At 49.9% G+C, this 21,147-nt stretch overlaps 1 protein-coding gene across 11 annotated transcripts in view; it reads left to right on the forward strand.

Moving 5' to 3' along the window:
• The window catches only part of LOC131091903 (histone-lysine N-methyltransferase EHMT1-like), a 124,992-nt gene extending 107,821 nt beyond the window's left edge, over positions 1–17,171 (forward strand). For 10 of the 11 annotated variants that reach the window (XM_058038264.1, XM_058038267.1, XM_058038266.1 and 7 more), the window contains 8 exons: positions 1,463–1,630; positions 1,964–2,108; positions 3,057–3,134; positions 5,091–5,206; positions 7,387–7,473; positions 13,476–13,554; positions 15,797–15,972; positions 16,960–17,171. In XM_058038264.1, coding sequence (XP_057894247.1) covers positions 1,463–1,630; positions 1,964–2,108; positions 3,057–3,134; positions 5,091–5,206; positions 7,387–7,473; positions 13,476–13,554; positions 15,797–15,972; positions 16,960–17,146 — 1,036 coding nt within the window. In that variant the 3' untranslated portion in view covers positions 17,147–17,171. Of the gene's footprint in view, positions 1–1,462; positions 1,631–1,963; positions 2,109–3,056; positions 3,135–5,090; positions 5,207–7,386; positions 7,474–13,475; positions 13,555–15,796; positions 16,473–16,959 lie in introns of those variants that run through there. The other variant, XM_058038261.1, reaches the window with a different exon arrangement.
• The last annotated feature ends 3,976 nt before the right edge of the window (positions 17,172–21,147 follow it).

The following is a 21,147-nucleotide window of genomic DNA, read 5'->3' on the forward strand; positions in this document are numbered from 1 at the left end:
CTACTGTGAGTGTGTGGTGTAAGTGCAGTGCCCACCCTCCCTGCCCCCTGAACTACTGTGAGTGTGTGGTGTAAGTGCAGTGCCCACCCTCCCTGCCCTCTGAACCACTGTGAGTGTGTGGTGTAAGTGCCCTGCCCACCCCTCCCTGTGCCCTGCCCACCCTTCCCTGCCCTCTGAACCACTGTGAGTGTGTGGTGTAAGTGCAGTGCCCACCCCTCCTTGTGCCCTGAACCCCTGTGAGTGTGTGGTGTAAGTGCCCTGCCCACCCCTCCCTGTGCCCTGCCCACCCTCCCTGTGCCCTGAACTGCTGTGAGTGTGTGGTGTAAGTGCAGTGCCCACCCCTCCCTGCCCCTGTACTGCTACGAGTGTGTGGTGTAAGTGCAGTGCCCACCCTCCCTGTGCCCTGAACCACTGTGAGTGTGTGGTGTAAGTGCAGTGCCCACCCCTCCTGTGCCCTGTACTGCTATGAGTGTGTGGTGTAAGTGCAGTGCCCACCCTTCCCTGTCCCCTGAACTGCTACGAGTGTGTGGTGTAAGTGCAGTGCCCACCCTCCCTGTGCCCTGAACCACTGTGAGTGTGTGGTGTAAGTGCCCTGCTCACCCTCCCTGTGCCCTGAACTACTGTGAGTGTGTGGTGTAAGTGCCCTGCTCACCCTCCCTGTGCCCTGAACTACTGTGAGGGCATGGTGTAAGTGCAGTGCCCACCCTCCCTGTCCCCTGAACCCCTGTGAGTGTGTGGTGTAAGTGCAGTGCCCACCCTGCCTGTGCCCTGAACTACTGTGTGTGGTGTAAGTGCAGTGCCCACCCTCCCTGCCCCCCTGCTGCTGCCTGCCAGCCTCAGGACAGCCTCTGAGATGCCTTTGGTCTTTACACCCAGCCCAGGATTGCCATGGAGGGCTTGTTTTTCTCCTGGGATGGGGAGTGTGAGCTACCAGCAGCTGCTCAGAGAATGTGGCGTGTTTGAGTCTGAGGGGCTGTGCTCAGCCTGGGCTTCCCAGCAGGAAGGTGTCAGGCTTCCTTGATTAAAGCTTTTTTTTCCCCACCACTAGCATGGTAAAAAGGTGCCCTGTTACCTTTGTTCCTTTGCTTCATCCCTGCTCTGAATAAAGCCATCATGTTCTCACCAAAAGCTGGTGAGTATAAACGAGGGCCAAGTCCACCACCAGTTTCCTGTGGGGCTCTTCCATTTCCAGCCTACTCTTCCCACCCCATATCTTTCCCTGCCAGAGAGAGTTTCAAGCCTGTCTGAAGTTAGGCTGGTACCAGCAAGGTACCTGAAGCAAGGCATGGTTTGCCCAGAGCTTCTGTCAGAAGGATTCACTGAGCCATGCTTAATAAAGAAAACTCAGGTGATTATTCACTACTACAGTCCCTTAAGGGCTGGCTGGAGGATGTGATTCAGCTTTTTTTCCCCTTGCTTGCTTTCTCCTGGGGAATCCTTATCCTTCCTTGCTGTTTTGCAGTCTCTTTCTTTCCCGTGGCTCGGATGTCACTTTAAAGAACAAGGAGGGTGAGACCCCGCTCCAGTGCTCCAGCCTTAACTCTCAGGTCTGGGTGGCCCTACAGATGAACAAGACTCTCAAAGAATCATCTTCTGAGAAGCCTGCCCAGATAGAGAAGGTGGTGAGCAGGTGAGAATAGGGCTGGCTTTGCTTGTGGGTCATGATATTGAGCTCTTGCACAGGGAAGGCTGGGGGCCTGGTTTAAGAAAGAATTCTGTCGCTTTTTAAACTGGTGTGAAGGTCACTGTTAGCCCATGCTGATTCAGTCCATGGTTTGCAAATTCATCCTCCAAATGGAAATATTCACAAGCACAAAGAACCATCTGTAAGGCAGGGTGGGAAAACATGAGCTCTGTTCTAGTCTGAATGGCTTTGAGTGCTCAGTGACTCTGCCCCAGGATGGCATTGAATGGCCCCTTGTCTGGGGCACTTTCCTCTGTGACAGTTCTTTCTCCATGGCAGAGACATTGCCCGGGGCTACGAGCGGATCCCCATCCCCTGTGTCAACTCTGTGGACAGTGAGCCCTGCCCCAGCAACTACAAATACGTGTCACAGAACTGTGTCACCTCCCCGATGGACATTGACAGGAACATCACTCATTTACAGGTGAGGGATCCTGAGTGTTCTTGTCCTGGGCTCTGCAGTGCTCCTCAGTACAGATCTGGCATTCCACATGGCAATGTTGTCCTGATATTGCCATCAGATTCCAGCTAAGGTTGAGTGCCTCTTGTTGTAGGAGATGGGATTTTGATTTTCTTCAGTTTTGAGGCTTTAGCTGAGCTCAGTGTTCAGCTATAGCATTGGAGCTGTAGGAGATGGGATTTTGTTGCTGGAGATGGGATTTTGATTTTCTTCAGCTTTGAGGTTTAAGCTGAGCTCTGTGTTCAGCTGTAGCATTGGCCATCTGGTGCTGGCTGATGTGGCTCCCATTCATCCTTGTCCTCTCTTCTGAGGCTGCAGAGTCAGGGATTTGTTGGGAGACCTTCTCCATGCTGCCTTCCCATGGACTGCAGCAGCCAGGCTGAGGTCTTGGCTGTGATGCTGCAGCCCTGGAAGGGCTGGGTGGGAAAGCAGAGATGGGGAGGTTCAGGGTGAGGGTGAGACCTCACTGGGCACAGCTCTGAGGTGGCTGAAGTGACCCTGCCAGGCCCAGTCCCTGTTGTGGTGGCAGGGCTCTGCTGGCCTGGGGAAGCAGCAGGGGAGGACTGAGCACAGCTGCATCATCTCCCAGCTCTGGTTCCTCCTTGGAGCTTTCCTTGTCCTCAGGTGTGGAGAACAGCTCACAGGGCATGGGGGAGGGTTACAGCAGGGGAACATCCTCTCCTGAGCAGTGAGGCTGGCTCAGAATGAGATCCTTCCTGGCAAGGCAGGATTTGGTGCTCATTGCACACAGAAATAAACAGAGGAGTAGAACTGCCCCTGAATGGTGAAGCTGGTGATCCCTCTGGTGAGGAGCTGCAGCAAGAGGAGGAGAATGTGGTTTCCTGACCCAGCCTCCAGTTGCAGCCTCAGTGGTGTGAGTGGTGTGGAATTAACCCTTTGCTTCTCTTGCAGTATTGTGTCTGTATAGACGACTGCTCCTCCAGTAACTGCATGTGTGGCCAGCTCAGCATGCGCTGCTGGTACGACAAGGTGAGCACACACAGCCCCCTCTGGCTCACACCAGGGCCTGGCAGCTCAATTCTGCCTGATTCAGTTCCTTGCACAGCTCAAAGCCAGGCTGGACAGGGCTTGGAGCAACCCTGTTCTAGTGGGAGATGTCCATGCCCATGGAAGGGGTTGGGATGAGCTCCTTCCATCCTTTGAGGCTCCTTCCATCCCAAACCATTCCCTGTTTCTGTAATTCCAACTCCTTTCTTCTTGACTTAAAATGCCTGAAGTTATAGTCTCAGCTCTGAGACATGTGATAATCCAAACTGCCTGCTCAGGGCAGCTTTCCTTGTGTTATTTATTGTGTTCCACTCGTGCCAACTGAGCCATTAATTACACCCATGTGATAGGGAGCATTTAACAATCCAAGTGTGAAATCAGCTTCCATTTCAGAGCAACGTGGAAAGTGCTGTAAGATGTAAACAAAGGGAGGGGAGTGGAAAGAGAATTGTTTAAAATCTGCTTTTATTTATTGTGATTCTTCTGGATGAAGGCAGAGTAAAGATGTTTTCACTGCCACATTGCCAGGAGTCAGGTTTGTTTTGGGTAAATGCTTCAACCCTCCAGGGAGGTTTTGAGATTCATCTTTGGGCAGGTGCTACAAAGATCAGAAGTTCTGTGAATCTCTGCAGGTTTCTCCCAGGGGCAGTGTTGGCATCTTTCTTGGCTTTGTAGCCATTTTATTTACACATTAATAGGTGATTACACCTCTCAAGCCTTAAAAGCCAAATTTGTTAAATATGATGAATTACATCCATCACTTCCTTAATCCTGTGTGTTGGTAAATAATTGAATTGTAGGATTTTTTGAGAGTGTTATTTGGAAATGTAGTGTGATTCACAGAACTTAAGTGCACTGGCCTTGGACTCTGCAAGTTCAGGCTTTATTCCAGAGGCAGACTAAGCATCCATTTCTCCCTCCAGCACAGCAAATGGCAATAATGATGATGATGCACACCAGTTTTCTGCACAGCACTGGGAGGGTGTTTTTTTTAATGCTGTTTAGGGTGATAGCAGGCAGCAAAAATCTAAATTCTCTGGCTGTTTGTCAGCTGTGGGTGACAGTGGTGACTGTGCTGCTGTCAGGGTAGGTCAAAGAAACCACTTTGGTGATTTATTAAAAATATGGATATTGATCTAGTACTGATATCCAACTGTGACAGACAAAGACTCTCTAACACTTTAGAGTTAGAAAGTGTATGTTTATTGTGGGATAGCTCCCAAACACACACTGCAATTTACAGGTGATTACAGTCCTTTTATCTGTACAGGTATTGAATACCCAAAATACAAATACATATTCATTACTTTGGTGCATTCCATTCCCTGCTTCCCATGGTAATTAGTCCAAAAGCCATTAAGCATTTGTAGTTTGTCCCTTGAAATGGATCAGTGGTCCATTTAACGGGGAGGGGTCCCAAAATGAGGAAGTAAATGAAGTCTTCCTCGTTCTGACCTTTCTACCTTTTCAATGCAAATATGACAAATGAACCCTTGGTAGAACTCCCATTCCTGTCTTCAATTGGTTTCAGAACCAAGAGGAGACCACAATTGTCTTATGTTCCTAGAACTATTTATCAGTTTCTATATTCTTCATTAGAAACCCAGCTAACCAAACATTGTGTTCACAAGCAAGCAATTATTAGTGAACTACTAACTCTTAACTTCATCAAGGCCTACCCATTTATTTTGATTACCTCTAATAAAGCTTATCTCTAACTAAAACCTCAGCTCCTCTAAAATCCCTAAACTAAAACCTCAGCTCCTCTAAAATCCCTAAATTCTTTAAAGTTTATGTCTCAGCAGAACCTGAGCTCTGACGCTCGGTTTGGACACAACTTCACCATGGGGTTCTCCAGCCTGTTTTTAACCCTGGGGGGAATTTCTGCTTGTGGTTTTGGGGACAAATAACCCAGTCTGGGGTGGTTCTCTCCTTCAGGATGGCCGACTCCTGCCTGAGTTCAACATGGCTGAGCCCCCCCTGATCTTCGAGTGCAACCACGCGTGCTCGTGCTGGAGAACCTGCAGGAACCGGGTGGTGCAGAACGGCCTCAGGTGGGCAGGAGGGGCAGACACAGCTGCTCTGGGCATGACCAGCCCCAAACCCATCAGCCTTGTGGCTCTCAGCTCACCCATTAATCCCACAGAACCCAGCAGGGAAGCTGGGGGTGGTGGGATGGAAGTGGGATCCTGCGTGCTGCCAGTGGGAGTGGAGCGGCAGTGGGTTGATGAGCTCAATTAACATCTCAGTTAATGTTTGCACCCTCAGGTGGGAACTGCAGTGTTCTTTCATCAGCTGACCATAAAACATACAAATGGCTTGTGGGTTTGCAGGCACAGCCCAAGTGTGGTGTCTCAGGGGGAGAGCTGAGAAGGACATGACAGCAACTGAGCTGCAGAGTCTGAATTCAGAAGATCTTGTAAGCCAGCAGTCTAGATTAGAAATACAGGCCAGCATGGCCAGACTTGGCTGCTTAAAATTTACAAATTCTTGGCATGATTCCCCCTGAACTGGATACCTGAATGCCTGTTGGCCTCTCTGCTCCAGGTTACACCCCTGGGATTTTGGTGCCTGGCTAAAAATGTCAATGTTTTTGTTTGGACCTCTGCTATGGAGGAGTTTGTCCCTGCACTAAGTTCAAAGGCATCCCACTGGAAAAAAAAAACGCAAAAACTTTTTAGAATTTCTTTGTAGTGCTGACAACACTCTTTTTGCAAGCTTTGTAGTTTCAATGACATTTTGCACTGTTAAAAATAAGCAAGGAAGGAACTCGATGTGTTTCCTCAGAACTTTACCTCTCTCTGGTTTTCCCTGCCAAGCTCCGGTGCCTCCGTGGGTGTTTCTTCGGGAGCTATACAGCTAGAGCTGTTGCTTTTGCATTTTTTTTGCCTTGCTGAAGTGTTTTTTCTGAAAGATGGGAAGGGTTGGGAACCCAGCACAAGCCAGGGGGAGCAGCTTTGCTAGGGTCAGGTGCTGGGCAGAGCTCACAGTCCCTGGGGAGGTAGTGGGGAAGGCTCCTGCCTGGGGGCTGCAGCTGACACAGGGGTGCTGCTGCTCTGTTTGCAGTGCTTCCTTTATCAGATTGGCTCCAAATTAGCTCTGCCTGGCAGAGCACACGTATCCAGCTGGCAGCCTGGCCCAGCTCAGCTGGCAGGCTCAGCTCAGAGCCACGGCCCCGCTGCTGCCATCAGTGCTGGCTCCAGAGCAGAGCCAGATCTGAGCTCTGCTCTGATGGACATGCCAAAAGCTGGGGGAGCTTCCCCAAGGCCCAAGCCCAGTGTTAGACCCGGCTTCTGTGAGAGCAATCACTCCCCTGAGGTTTGTCCTGGTGCAGCTGTGGGCAGACAGGATGAAGTTCACATCCCCTGGTTTGAGCTGACAGTGCAGGAGGGAGTGGGTGGGGGGAAGAGAAGCACTGGGAAAAGCAACAGGGAGAAGTTAAGGTGAGCATCAGATTTCACTTAATTCCGATAACAGCGTTGCTGAGAGTGGGTTTTGGTTCCCTCAGGGATAGAGCAAGCTCTTCCTAGCCCTGGAGACTGTTCATCCTGCACTTAACTCAGGTTCTGGCTGAGCAGGAGGCAGAATGACTTACAGGATTGTTTCTCCGCCTATAACCCCCATCAGTAAAATTCCACAGAGCAGCTATTACACCAAGAAGTCTCAAGTTGCAGCTTTTCTTTCTTGTCTTTCAGCCAGGCAGCTGGATATGATGGAATTGCTGAATGCCCTGGCTTTGGCAGAGGGCAGAGGGGTCAGAGCACTTAGCTCAAGGTGTTTTTTAGTCCCTGGGAGATCCCTGCCTTCCCCCTCAGCACCACACCACTGCTGTAAATCCCCTTCCACCTTCCCTGCCTCCCCCAGGGCTGCATGGAGGGGAAGGAAATGCTGCTGGTGGGGCTCTGATATCCTCTGTAAATCATGATCACACAGAGCATCCAGCCCTGTCCCCTCTTCCCCAGCCCCTTGGTGTGCACCTGGGCAGGCAGAAGGGGCTGAGTGGCACCTGTCCCTTGTCCCTGGGCTGTTTCCATGCCAGCATCTGCCCACAGCTGGGAGCTGTGGGAGTGCAGCATCCCTGCAGGGTGACAACGGGAGGGTGAATATTAAAATCCTCTGGGAGCGTGTGCTGGTGGAAGGTGCTGGCTTTTTGCTCATCTCCCCATGAAAATTCATCCTTTCCATGGAGGGCTGCCATCAGTGTGGCTCCATCTCCTCCTTTCCTCTTTTCCAGGACTCGGTTGCAGCTTTACCGGACACAGAAGATGGGCTGGGGAGTGCGGACGATGCAGGACATTCCTCTGGGAACCTTCGTGTGCGAGTGAGTTGTGCAGCTTTCAGCAGCCCAAAACCCCAGCAGTGCCCCAAAACCCCAGCACTGAGTGAGCTGTGCAGCTTTCACCATCCCTAAACCCCAGCAGTGCCCAAATCCCCAGCACTAAGTGAGCTGTGCAGCTTTCACCATCCCTAAAACCCCAGCAGTGCCCAAAAACCCCAGCACTGAGTGAGCTGTGCAGCTTTTCACCATCCCTAAACCCCAGCACTGCCCAAAAACCCCAGCATTGAGTGAGCTGTGCAGCTTTCACCATCCCTAAAACCCCAGCACTGAGTGAGCTGTGCAGCTTTCACCAGCCCAAAACCCCCAGGACTTCCCAATCCAGAATTGAGCTGTGCAGCTTTCACCATCCCTAAAACCCCAGCACTGCCCAAATCCCCAGCACTGAGTGAGCTGTGCAGCTTTCACCAGCCCCAAAACTGCAGGAGTGCCCAAAAACCCCAGCACTGAGTGAGCTGTGCAGCTTTCACCATCCCTAAAACCCCAGCAGTGCCCAAAAACCCCAGCACTGAGTGAGCTGTGCAGCTTTCACCAGCCCTAAAACCCCAGCACTGAGTGAGCTGTGCAGCTTTCACCAGCCCTAAAACCCCAGCACTGAGTGAGCTGTGCCGCTTTCACCAGCCCAAAACCCCCAGGACTTCCCAATCCAGAATTGAGCTGTGCAGCTTTCACCATCCCTAAAACCCCAGCACTGCCCAAATCCCCAGCACTGAGTGAGCTGTGCAGCTTTCACCAGCCCCAAAACTCCAGGAGTGCCCAAAAACCCCAGCACTGAGTGAGCTGTGCAGCTTTCACCAGCCCTAAAACCCCAGCACTGCCCAAATCCCCAGCACTGAGTGAGCTGTGCAGCTTTCACCAGCCCAAAACCCCAGCACTGCCCAAATCCAGGAATGAGTTGTGCAGCCCAGCAAATCCCATCTATTCCCAAATTCAGTAGTAAGGTGTTCAGCTTTCACCAGCCCAGCAGCCCCAGCAGTTCCCAAATCCAGCACTGAGTGAGTTCTGCAGCTACCATGAACCCAGCAAATCCCATCCACTCCCAAATCCAGAAGTAAGTTGTGCAGCTTTCACATCCCAGCAACCCAGCACTTCCCCAATCCAGCACTGAGTTGTGCAGTTTTCACCATCCCAAAACCCCCAGCTGTTCCCAAATCCAGGAGTGAGTTGTGCAGCTTCCATCAGCCCAGCAGCCCCAGCAGTTCCCCAGGGCACACATGCTTTGCTCCCTTTCAGGGAGAGATTTTCATGCAGATCAAGCTGGCATTGAGCCCAGCTGCCTGCCCTCAGCCAGAGGTTTCCTGACTCCATTCCCTGCTCTGTCTGTCCTGCTTCTCATGGTGTGGAGCTTTCTCTACTTCCCTCTGTCTTGCTGGGATCTGTGCTCAGCTCTTCCCCTTTTGAAACACAAATTAAGGAGGAAAAACACTTTTAGGTTGTGCTGCAAGATGTGCTCAGCTCCTGTGTTTGCCACAGATATGGGGCACTGCAGGCCAGGGCAGTGGGGAACATCTTTCTCTGCTTCAATCCTGACTTCTCCAGAGGTTTTCCAGTGTCACAGCACTGGCTTAGTCTGATTCAGCAAAACAAGGAAGCACTTGGGGTTAAGCACATGTTTTGGCCCTGACTCAATAAAGTACTTAGGCACAGAAATGTTCAGATTTATGTCGAGTGGAAAACCTGTCATCAGACCCCACAGACTTTAAAGTGGTATATGTACTTTATTAAATAGTTTAGAAAGTATTTCCTTCATTGCAATACTACAGTGACGGAGGATCTTCTAAATAAGGCTCATGTCCATCGTGGAAATAGTTGCTGGTTGTTTTTAGACCTAGTTATTGATGTGTTTTGGAATTGGGTGAGGGATTCGGGAAGATTATTGCAGTATCTAAAAGAAAAAATAAAGGAAAAGATAATTCTGCAGTGAATTGGCCAAGTATTTCTTCTGTGTCAGGAGCTGCCAGCTGCTAAGATATTTTTTTAGAGATAAAGCCAAAAGCTGCTGTTTGTGGGAGTGTCTCAGGCCTGGCCTTGTGCAGGGCTGTCCATAAGTACCAGAGGTCCCAGGGTCATGGTGCAGTGCCCAGAACAGATCAAAGCCTGTGAGGAAACTGCTGCAAGGAAAAAAGGCAGAGACTTCAGCAAACCCTGCACAGGAGGAGCAGGCCGAGAGGGAACAGCCCAGGGAAGGGGTGATGAACACACATTGCAGAGCACTGGGGCTGATGGGGGGCAGATCCCACAGCCTGACTGCCCCCAGCCTTGCCAGGAGCTGCTGGCACTGTTCCACTGCTGGCTACAACCTTCATTAGCTAAATGAGCTGCTTACTAAACAGCTGAGCTAATTAATGTTGTGCCATGCACATTCCCCCTGTGTCACACACTCATTTTCTCACTCACCAAATCCAAGCCCTTGGCTCCATGAGTCCTTCCTGTGATTCTCTGTGAGCATCCAATAGACCTGGTTCCTGCTTTTCCTCCTCTGGAAAGCAGCCCCGGGGCTGGCTGTGCTCAGGGCTGCCAGGACACAGCAGATCCCAGGAGCAGCTCCTCTGGAACAGCATTTGGTGTTGAACATCTGCATTAGAGCCCTGGCTGGGCAGCTGCTCTGTCCAGTGGTTATTGCTGTGCTTTGGAAGGATCCTTGTACTGGTGTGACCTTTATTGGTGTGACCTTTATCCTGGAGCTCTTCACAGGCACCAGGAGAGGCTGAGGGAGCTGGGCAGGGGCTCAGCCTGGAGCAAAGGAGGCTCAGGGGGGTCCTTGTGGCTCTGCACAGCTCCTGACAGGAGGGCACAGCCGGGAGGGTCAGTCTGTGCTCCAGGGAATCAGTGAAAAGAAAAATGGCCTCAAGTCGCACCAGGGGAGGTTCAGATCAGAGCCATGGAAATGGCTTTTTGCTGAAGGAGTGGTCAGGCGTTGGAATGAGTCACCCAGGGAGGTGGTGTTGGAGTCACCACCTCTGGAAGTGTTCAGAAGGCATTGGGATGGGATGTGGCAGCTGGGGATGGTGCTGGTGGTGGGTTCATGGCTGGACTCAGTGGTCCTGAAGGTCTCTCCCAACCTTGATGGTTCTGTGGTTCTGTAATTGCCTCCTGTCCCTTGTGCACAGCCCTGGGAGCAGCAGCATGGTGAGGGTGATGCCTCGGGTTTCAGCTTTTCTATTTTTCACATTCTGTGCTGCTTTAGTGTGTGGGTCTGGGTTCACATCAGGGGATGGTGAGCTCTGTGCACAGAGCAGGGAGACAAAACAATTCCTGCTCCAGCTGGGCACCAAGGACAAATGATCCAAATCTCAGCCCAGGAGCACAAACACCGTGGGCTGGAGAGAGAAAAACAAGCAGGGTGGGACTGCCTGGGCTAAAGCTGGAATGGGACAATGAACTGCAAGGTGCAAATGGAGCAGAACTGATCACAGTGACAGACCCCGTGCCCGGCCGTGCATTTTGGGGCCATTTTGGTTCATCTTGGGTGCAGCCCTGGCTGGGCTCTGGTGCTGCCCAAGGTGCATCCATGGAGGAGATGCTTTTCATAAATCCCTGCTTTATTCTGTAGCTCTGTCCAGCCTCTGTTCTGGGGCAGCCTGCACAAGGCATCAAGGGGAGGTGTGGCAGTGTCACCCTCCTGTCCCACAGGGCTCCATGGAGCCTGCAGGCTCTGCAGCCCCTCAGGGCTCTGCTCATGGGCAGTTTTCTCCCTGGCCTTGGAATTTAGTGCTGTTCAGAAGCTGCTGTTGCTCACCCTGTGCTGCTGCTGCTGTGGGTTGGGTTGGATCTGCTCTGTTCATGCTTGGTTGGTAGCTGCTGGAGCTGCTCCTTCTGGAAACAGCACAGCTGCTGCTGCCTTTTGTTGGAGAGGCTGGGAGTTAGTGGGATGCAGGAACCAGAGGATCTGGTCTATTGCTTTTGCATCCATTTATGGGGTTTGAATATTTGCTTTCTGTTCCACTGGTGCTTTAGGAAGGTGCCAGCTGCATCAAGGCAGGTGTTTCAGCCTGATTTTCAGGCAGAGAAGCTCCAGCCAGGCCTCCTGTCTCCCATCCTGTGGAAAACCCTGGAGCCTGTGCTAGGGACTGCTCATGGAGTCCCCTCTGATCACAGAATCATTGAGGTTGGAAATGACCTCCAAGATCATCTGTTCCAAGCCCACTCAATCCCAGGCTGTCTGAGCAGTGATGATCAGCCCTGGGAAGCTCTGGGATGGAGTTATTGAGTTATTTGCCATCAGTGTGCTGAACATCTGCTGGGGAGAAAGGCACTGCCTTGAGCACAGGAGTTCTTAAATGAAGGGGCTCCTGCTGGTTTTTGGGAGGAACATGCACCCCTTGCACATCCTCCCCTAACTTTGGGCCTGGAAAATCAGGGACCTGTTAATATCTTTGAACAGCCCTGGAAAGGAAATGAGTTACAGGAATAGGCTTTGAAGGAGCATTAAACCAACGATTTTTAATTTGGTTGTGGTATTTTATTTCATGGAATTATAAACCTGCACCGGCTGTCCCTGGGCACGGGGCCTCTCGGAGCAGAATTATTCAGCTGTTCTCAGCTGCTCTGCCTGCTGGGCCTTCCCACAGCAGTTTCTCTCCCTCTCTGGCCACCTTTTGTACTTCAGGCCTCCAAGGAGCGGGTGATTTCCAGCAGTGGAGCAGTGAGGGCAAACAGGAGGCTCCCAGTTGGGAACTGCAGCCAGAAATCCTGGTCACAGAGCTCAGGGATGCCCTCCAGGTTCGTGTTTCCTGGCTCTCCTCCTCCCCAGCCTGGGAGTTAAGTGCTGATTGAGCCCTGGGGGATTGGAGGCAGTTGTTTAACACTTGGAATGTGCCTGAGGGCTGCAGGAATGCTGTGGGAGCATGGCCATGGAAGTTCTGTTGATGCTGCAAAGAATATTTATTCGTGTGGTGAATCCTTTCCTTTAAATAATCACTGTTTCATTGCAGGCTGGGAACACTTACACACCGAAATCACAGAAACACAGGCTGGGGTGGTTGGGAGGGACCTTAAATCCCATTTCTGCCGTGGGCAGGGACACTTCCACTGTCCCAGATTGCTCCAAACCCTGGCCTTGGACGATTGAAAAGCTTGAAAGCTGCTGTGCTGCTCCTCTTCCTCACACCCTCCCCCAGTCCCTCCTCTCTGCGTCTCTTACTTTGACTGAAGCAGCTCAGGGCAGGAAATGTTGAGCCTTGACAGTCCAAAACTGTTTAAAATAGAGGTGGAGAGACAGAGGTGGGAGCACCAGTGCTGTGGGGACTCCTGCAACAAGGGGGGTTTGCATCAAACCCAGACCTCTCTGGCTGTGTGGTCCTTCTCAGCAAGCCCAGACCAAGCAGCACCTGCTTCATTCTCCTTGGAGGACCTGCCTGTCACCTGCCTGTCCCCTGGTTTTACAGCAGCGTGGCTGTACCTGGGAGCACAGCTCACATTTATCCTGCTTCAGGAGGGATTGAGAAGGGATCCAGGGGTCCTGCCAGGTTAGGTTAGACTTTTAAACCAAACCTAAGACTTTTAAACTGAAAGTTTTGTAGTTGTTTGAGCTGTAATTGCTCAAAATATCCCGGGAAATACATGAGGGGCAGACAAAAGTGTTTTGTTTTGGTGTGTGAGCAGCACAAGCACTGCAGTGGTTGTGGGACAACCTGAGTCTGACCAGGAGCTTCAGGAGACTTGGATTCATGTGTTGATCTTGGCCAACAGAGAGATTTGCAAAAGGAAACTTAGTCCTCAGGAAAAAAAAAAAGGATTTTTAATATTAAAGTGGTCTGAATATCATGAATGTAATTTTTAATATTATTTAAGTGTTTCTCTGAAGAGGTGGAGTTTAGAGTCAGATTTTCACTTTTGGAATTTAACAGAGTTTGGTGGCTTAGAGCTGGCCAGCACTGTGCTGTGGTTGCCCATGTGTGGCTGGGCTCCATTTTGGGGTGTTTCTCTCTCTCAAAAGGAGGGGTTTGAGGCTGTGGTCTCACTCCTGCCTGTCCCTGTGCCCACAGGTACGTTGGGGAGCTGATCTCCGACTCCGAGGCCGATGTCCGTGAGGAGGACTCCTACCTCTTCGACCTGGACAACAAGGTACTGTGTCTGCAGCCACACAAACCCCAGCTCCTGACTCCTCAAAGAGCCCAGAGAATCATTGTCTCCATCTTGATGTGCAGTGCAATCCTGCAGAGAGCACAATTGCTGTGCTTTAGGGGAAAGGTGGTTGAGATGGGATTTAGGGCTGGTTAAAAGGGCAGCAGAACCAACATGTGCTGCCCACACCATTTTCGAGCAAGATGCTCTCCTGTCAAACCCCTTGGAGCATCCTGAGCTCCATTGTCCAGGTTTTGGTACTCCCAGCCTGGCACCTGTGTGATTGGCAGCTCTGTGAGTTCTTCACGAAGTGATGATGAGCTGAAAGATTAAAAAGCACCCCACAAACCCTGTTCACTCAGAAAGGATCCATCAGGCACCTTGTTCTGCTGCATCTTGCCCTGCACTGCTCTGTGAGGGCTCTCAGGGCAGAAATTTTACTTTGCAAAGTACAATCTAAAAGTTTTAAGCAAGGCCATGATTTCAGACTCCCCCTGGGAAAGGAGAAGTGAGAAAAGGTGAGCTGGGGACTCACAGGAGTGGGGAGGCTTCCAAGGAAGGCTGTAAAACACTCTGTGCCTTGTTTCTGTCATCAGCTGGTGACAAAGAAGCTTTGCTTTATTTTTTTTCCTCATTTCTTTAAAGCAACACACATTTCAAAAACTGAGAAAAGATAAATAATGAGTCTGGTGTGCAAACAGGGGGTCAGACTGTAATTAAAAAGTTGAAAAGGACTTTAGCCTGGTTTATGAGCAAGAGCCCAGCTGGGCCCTGCCCTGCCTCTTGCTCAGCCCTGAGGGAGAACCTCTGTGCTGGCTCCTGGGAATCCTTCAGGGAGGCAGGAAGGGACACCAAGGTGGAACACCTGGAGAAAAGCAGGCACCAAATCACTGGGGAATGGCTAAAGCTGCCCATCAGGCTGGGCAGGGAAGGGCAGGGCAGAGCCAGCAGGTTTTGTGTCCTCCAGACTGATGGGGCATTGCCAGGGTGTGAATCCCAACCCTGGGGGGCCTCCAGGTCCTGGTGTGAATCAAAGGAAGGGCTGGAATGGTGAGAGTGGTTGGGCTGTCATTTCTGTTACCTGGGCTGTCATTTCTGTTACCTGGTTATCATTTCTGTTACCTGGTTATCATTTCCGTTATCTGGGTTATCATTTTTGTTATCTGGGCTGTCATTTCTGTTACCTGGGCTGTCATTTCTGTTACCTGGTTATCATTTCTGTTACCTGGTTATCATTTCCGTTATCTGGGCTGTCATTTCTGTTACCTAGGTTGTCATTTCTGTTATCTGAGTTGTCATTTCTGTTATCTGGGCTGTCATTCCTGTTGTCTGAGTTTTGTTTTCTGTTGTCCCTGTCCCCTGAGCTGTTGCTCACGGCTCCTTGTGAGGTGATCCTGGAGTGTCCCATGTCCTGCTGTGGATGTGGATGTGTCATCCTGCCCCACCATGGCATTTCTGTGGATGAAACTGAGGGAGTGAAGTCTCTGATTGATGAAACCAGAGCTGGTGACAGTGTGTGTGCCCCAGGCCTGCTGGGGTGATGCCTCCCCCAGTTCTGGGATGTTTTCCTGGGCTCCTGCACCCCGAGTGTGACGTGGCACAGCTCATCCATTAACGATCCGAGGTGCTTGTCCAAAAGGGACTTGGAGCACCACTAATGGATCCTTTTGCTTTTGGCCTCTTTGCAACTGAAATTAGCTGCTGTAATTAAAGCCTCTGCTTTGCACAGTCATTCTCTGCTGGAATAAAAAGCCCTGAGGGGGGTTCTTTTATTTTCAAGGAAAACAAAGTATTACAGCTCTCTGGGCTCTCTGGAAAGGGAATTTTTGTGTTCTCACTTTCTCTCTTATCTGCACAACCCTGTGTTTTCTCAAGGCTCTGGCTTTGTGTTTCCAAGCTGTCATGTTCAATTAGAGGACAGAACAGATGCCTGTTCCCCTATCCAGGGGCTGGAACACCCGTAAGGTGTCTGCACTGAACATCAATCCCATTGTGCCAAATTGGCGCTTGGACTGGGAGAACTGGTGTGCCAGGGTGTTAAAAACCAGCTCTTGGGGGGTGTGGGGTGTGCAGTAAACTCTGGTTTCAGGGTACTGTTGTGTATAAAAGTCTGTGTGTGTGTGCTTCCAGTCCATTCAAACCCACACGAGCGCTCCTGGGGCTGTGTGCAGCGTGAATGCAGAGCGTGCTCGTTGATTAAAGCCAATGAACCCCTGACGAGCCCTGCCCCGTTTCTCCCCAGGATGGAGAGGTTTACTGCATCGACGCCCGTTTCTATGGCAACATCAGCCGCTTCATCAACCACCTGTGCGAGCCCAACCTCATCCCCGTGCGGGTGTTCATGTCCCACCAGGACCTGCGCTTCCCCCGCATCGCCTTCTTCAGCACCCGGCACATAGAGGCTGGGGAGGAGATCGGGTACGTGCCATGCTGGGACTCTGTGGGCTCTGCTGCTCCCCAGCTGCCCCTCTCCATCCCTGTGCTCCCTCGGGGTCCCCCTGCAGTTTGCAAAGCTCCAGGATCGACCTGGCCGTGCCCACTCATAGCCCTGAGCCCAGTGTGGGTAATAGGAAAGGGGGGATTGTGCCCCTGTGCCCAGGTGAGACCCCACTGCAGAGCTGCCCCAGCCCTGAGGTAGTTATTGGAGCAGTGGCTGCTCCTAGGATGGGTCACGGGCTAGGGTCAACTGTGTGGTAAGAATGTGCTTGGTGTGCCATTGAGAGTTAGAGATTTTCTTGTAGGTAGAGGCTTAGCAGGAGTACGAACACATAGGCCTGGATTATCGCTACTGCTACTTCTAGAATAGTTAGTAAGAAGAGAACTAGTAAGGTTCCTCCAGCCCAGGGAGGAGCTGGAGCTGCTGGAGAGATCCAGAGGAGGCCACGGAGCTGCTCCAGGGCTGGAGCCAGGCTGGGAGAGCTGGGGGTGCTCACCTGGAGAGGAGAAGCTCCAGGGAGAGCTCAGAGCCCCTGCCAGGGCCTGAAGGGGCTCCAGGAGAGCTGGAGAGGGGCTGGGGACAAGGGATGGAGGGACAGGTCAAGGGATGGAGGGACAGGACAAGGTGGAATGGCTTCCCACTGCCAGAGGGCAGGGTTAGATTGTGTTAGATAAAGGAAGAAATCTGTCGGGATGCTGGATACCATCGATCACTGTAGCCACACGCTGCTACAAAAGTCTTTCACAATGAGGGCAGTGAGGCCCTGGCACAGGGTGCCCAGAGAAGCTGTAGCTGCCCCTGGAGCTGTCCAAGGCCAGGCTGGAGCTCTAATGGAAGCTGTCTCTGCCCACGGAACAGGATGATCTCTGAGGCTGCTCCAACCCAAACCACCTCAGGTTCTCTTTGCTCACTGACTGCTGTCTCACTCACTGACCCCTCCTGTCTCTCTCTCTCTCTCTCTGTTGCAGCTTCGACTACGGGGACAGGTTCTGGGACATCAAAGGCAAATTCTTCAGCTGTCAGTGTGGTTCACCCAAGTGCAAACACTCGAGCTCGGCGCTGGCGCAGCGGCAGGCCAGCACCTCTGCCCAGGACACGCAGGAGAACGGGCTGCCCGACACCAGCTCGGCCGCCAGCGCCGCCGGCCCCTTCTGACACCCACCCTCCCACCCAGGCACTCACGTACTGTCCAAATTTAAAGAGAGAGAAGAGAGAGAGAGAAAAGAAAAAAGACACAAAACAACACGGAAAATTAAAAAAAAAAAAAAAAAGGAAAAAAGAAAAAAAAAAGAAGAAAAAAAGAAAAAAAGGAAAAAAAAAACCCCCGCTCAAGGAAAGCCAAGGGTTTGTGACACTTAGGGCTGTGCCACCGACTGTTACTTGAGGAAGGAGTGAAAGCAGATCCCACCTCCGTGGTGTTGTTCTCCCCTCCCTGCTCCTGGAAAGCTGCTGGGTTTCAGAGCTCTGTGTGCAGGGGTGGCTGTTGCATTTTTTTGGCCACCCGAGCTGTGCTGGCATCCCCTGTGAAGGCGCTGATGCTGTCGGAGGCAGGGGAGCCCTCCTGCCCGTCCTCGGAATGCCCTGGAGCCCTCCAGCAAACTCTGCATACCTGATGGGACTCGTTCTGGGAGGGAGCTGCCTCTGGGTGTCCTTGGCACAGCCCCGGGGCAGGTTGTGCTGGTTGGTTTTTTGTTGGTTTGGTTGGTTTTTTGGTTGGTTGGTTTTTTGTTCGTTTTTTTTTTGGTTTTTTTTTTTTTTTTAAATATATGAATGAATAATTCCTCCCCCATCTCGCAGGACGTTGTGGTGGGGCCCTACAAAATACCCTCAGTTCTCTCCAAACCCTTTTTTCTCATCTGATGAGAAGAATCCCAGAATCTTTCCCTGTGATCCCAGGCTCTCTCCCTCCTGGATTTTCTCCGTTCAGACCAGCTCTGCTCCACGCCCTGCTCCTGTCTCAGTGTTGGGTTCCTCCGTGAAGGAATTCCCCTCACCCCATCCCACCAGTGGTTTTAGAGAGAGAGAGAAGGCTGAAGAGGATTTTACAAGACACTAATTCCTAAAGAAAACCAGTTTTCCCTCCCCTTTTTTTAAAGATAAAGTGAATGATATATATATTACAGAGGACCTGGACTAGCTGGGGTGGACAGACGTGTCAGGGTGAGAAGATCCCAGTTGCCACCAGCTCGTCTGTTTCCACCCCTTTGCTCCACGCTGGGCACCTTGGATTGATTTTTAAGCCACATGCTATGAGGTTTCAATAAACTGATTTATTTTTTACCATTATTGAAACATCGGGGACAAGCATTAAAAACATGGAAGAAAAAAAAGGCAAAAAAAAAGCTTAAAAAAAAAAAACCCACAAAAAACAACAAAACCCACAAAAAAACCAAAAAAACCAAAACGACAACAAAAAGAAACCACAAAACAAAACGGTGCTGATTCTGGTGTGATTTTTGCTCACCACGTGAATATAAACTTATCAATTGTATAAAAAGAACAAAGTGATTTTAGTATAAAAATGCAGGAAAAAAACAAAACTTTTTTTAAATTGTTAGTATTGTAGTGTGAATAAATTTGCCATCACCTTTTGTGTGGTGGCTGGGCAGGTCATTATCTTAATTTTTTTTTTTTTTGCATATATCTTTAAATACTGTAATTAGTGCAGTAACAAGTTTTTTTTTTTTGTTCATCTCTTCTAGAACATTCATAATGCCATCATGTTTATTATTATTATTTTTTTTCTGTTAATGTTTTTGACAGTTTTAAAGGGGCAGCCTTTTGGCTCTGATCATTTTCTTGTTCTGTTTTCAATGAAATCAATAAAAAAAAAAGAAAAAAAGTGCTTTAAAAGGAGTTTGGCTTTTTTGTCTGCTTTGGGGGAGGGATGGCCCACGGTGGGGCTGAACTGCTCCTTGATGGCTTGAAAATTAAGAAAGCAACAAAAAAAAAAAAGAAAACCCATTCCCGCAGAGAAAAGCCTGAGTGATTGTTTGCTGTTTATTCTGGGGGTTTGGGATTGTTTTTTTAAATTTTGTCATTAAAAGTTTGGGATCTTGAATTCCAGTCCTAGATGGGCAGCACTGAGGTTTGGGGATCCTGGGATGTCTCCCCACCCCCATGCCAGGGGTGAAATAAAATAAAATTAAATCAAAAATAGCGAGGAAGGAGGTGAGGGGGAGAATCTGCCTGGAGCAATCCCTGGGGATGTTCCCAGCATGGAGCTCTGGGGGATTGGCTCTGCCAGGGCTGGTTTGGGGGTGCTGGGACTGAGCAGAACCTCCCTGGCACTGGGGACAGAGCAGCTCTGAGGCACTGCCAGCCAAAATCCCATAAAAACATTCCTAAAGGATATTCCTAAAGGGTTTTAAATATCCTTAAGGGTTTTAAATATTCCTAAGGGTTAAAATATTCACGAAAGGTGTAAAATATTCCTAAAGGGTTAAGAGATTCATAAAAGGTTAAACTATTCCTAAAGGGTTAAACTCTTCCTAAAGGGTTAAGAAATTCCTAAAGAGTTAAGATATTCCTAAAGGGTTTAAAATATTCCTAGAGAGTTAAGATATTCCTGAAGGGTTAAGATTAGTAAAGAGTTTAAATATTCCTAAAGGGTTAAGATATTCCTAAAGGGTTTTAATATTCCTAAAGGGTGAAGTTATACCTAAAGGGTTTTAAATATTCCTGGAGAGTTAAGATATTCTTAAACAGTTAAGATATTCCTAAGGGATCTTAAATATTCCCGAAGGTTTAAATTATTCCTAGAGAGTTAAGATATTCCTGAAGGGTTTTAAATATTCCTAAAGGGTTAAAATATTCCTAAAGGGTGTTAAATGTTCCTAAAGGGTTAAGATATTCTTAAAGGGTTAAAATATTCCTAAAGGATTAAAATGTTCCTAAAAGGTTTTAAATATTCTTAAAGGGTTAAACTATTCCTAAAGGTTTTTAAATATTCCTGAAAGGTTAAAATATTCCTAGAGAGTTAAGATAGGTTTTAAATGGGTTTTAAATATTCCTAAAGGTTTAAAATATTCCTGAAGGTTTAAAATATTCCTAAAGGCCCAGCCTGGTTCTAGTCAGGATTGGGGGACACGGAGGGACCTTGGTGGGGGGACATGGGGGGACCTTGTCCCCCTTCCAAACTGGGCAGAGAGTGAATAAATTTTGCTGTCTGTGGGTTGGGTTGGGTTGGTTGGTGAGAAATGATGGATTTTGCTGCTGGAATTGTGGAAGATTTCACCCCAGAGATGTGGGGACATCAAAGGCACCGAGGGCCCCAAAGGCACCCCCGGCCCCTCACAGCTCCAGCCCGTTTAACCACGGGTTAATTACAATAATACAGCTCAATATTGCACAATTAAACATTGGCATTAAAAGAATGTGCTTTCATTGAAGGGGAGAAGTGGAAAAAACCCCAGAGAAATCTGATTTCTGGGCGTGATCTCCCCACAGTCAGCATTGCCCCTGAGGTGTGGGGTGGGAAGGTTTTGGGGACCTGGTAGAAGTCACACACAGCCCCAGTGACCCCCCCCAGCACTTTGGGGGATTCCTTCAGTTTTCTGTGCAAATAATTGCAATAATTAAATAAACACAATTTGCATCCCAGCACTTTCCCAGCATTAAGGATGGCAAAGGGGTGTTTATTTTCACAGGCATTTTTGCAATGCCAGCAGGACCCAGCTCAGGGACAGGGGAGGCCAAAAACCCCCCCAAAAAAATCTGCAGTGGATTTGAGGGGTCAGGAAATGTGGGCAAGGCCACCTCAGTCACTCTGCTGACCCCATCACTGGTGGCAGTGGCTTGTTGGGACACCTCATTTGAAGGATGCACCAATTTTATTGTGAATATTTTACCCTGAAGCAAAATTAATTTAATGTGAATATTCTGCCTTGACTGCTCCGTGCTTAGCCTGGCTGCAGCCCCAATTTTACTTTTGCTTGAAGGAGAATTTTTCCCTTTAACTCATGGGCAGCACCTGCTGCAGGCTCTGGGGCAGCAGGGCTCCCTTTGCTCCTGGCTCCAGACTTTGCTTTTCCTTTGGAGCCTCCTCCCCTTGGCTCTGCTGAAGATGCAAAGATCTTTCCGTCCCTCCTTGGCTTTTCCCAGGGATTTTGGCATCTTTGGGGTGTTCCCATGGTCCTGCAGCTGTCCCAGGGTTG

The sequence above is a fragment of the Melospiza georgiana genome, chromosome 20, assembly GCF_028018845.1.
Source record: "Melospiza georgiana isolate bMelGeo1 chromosome 20, bMelGeo1.pri, whole genome shotgun sequence".
NCBI classification, from domain to species: Eukaryota; Metazoa; Chordata; class Aves; order Passeriformes; family Passerellidae; genus Melospiza; species Melospiza georgiana.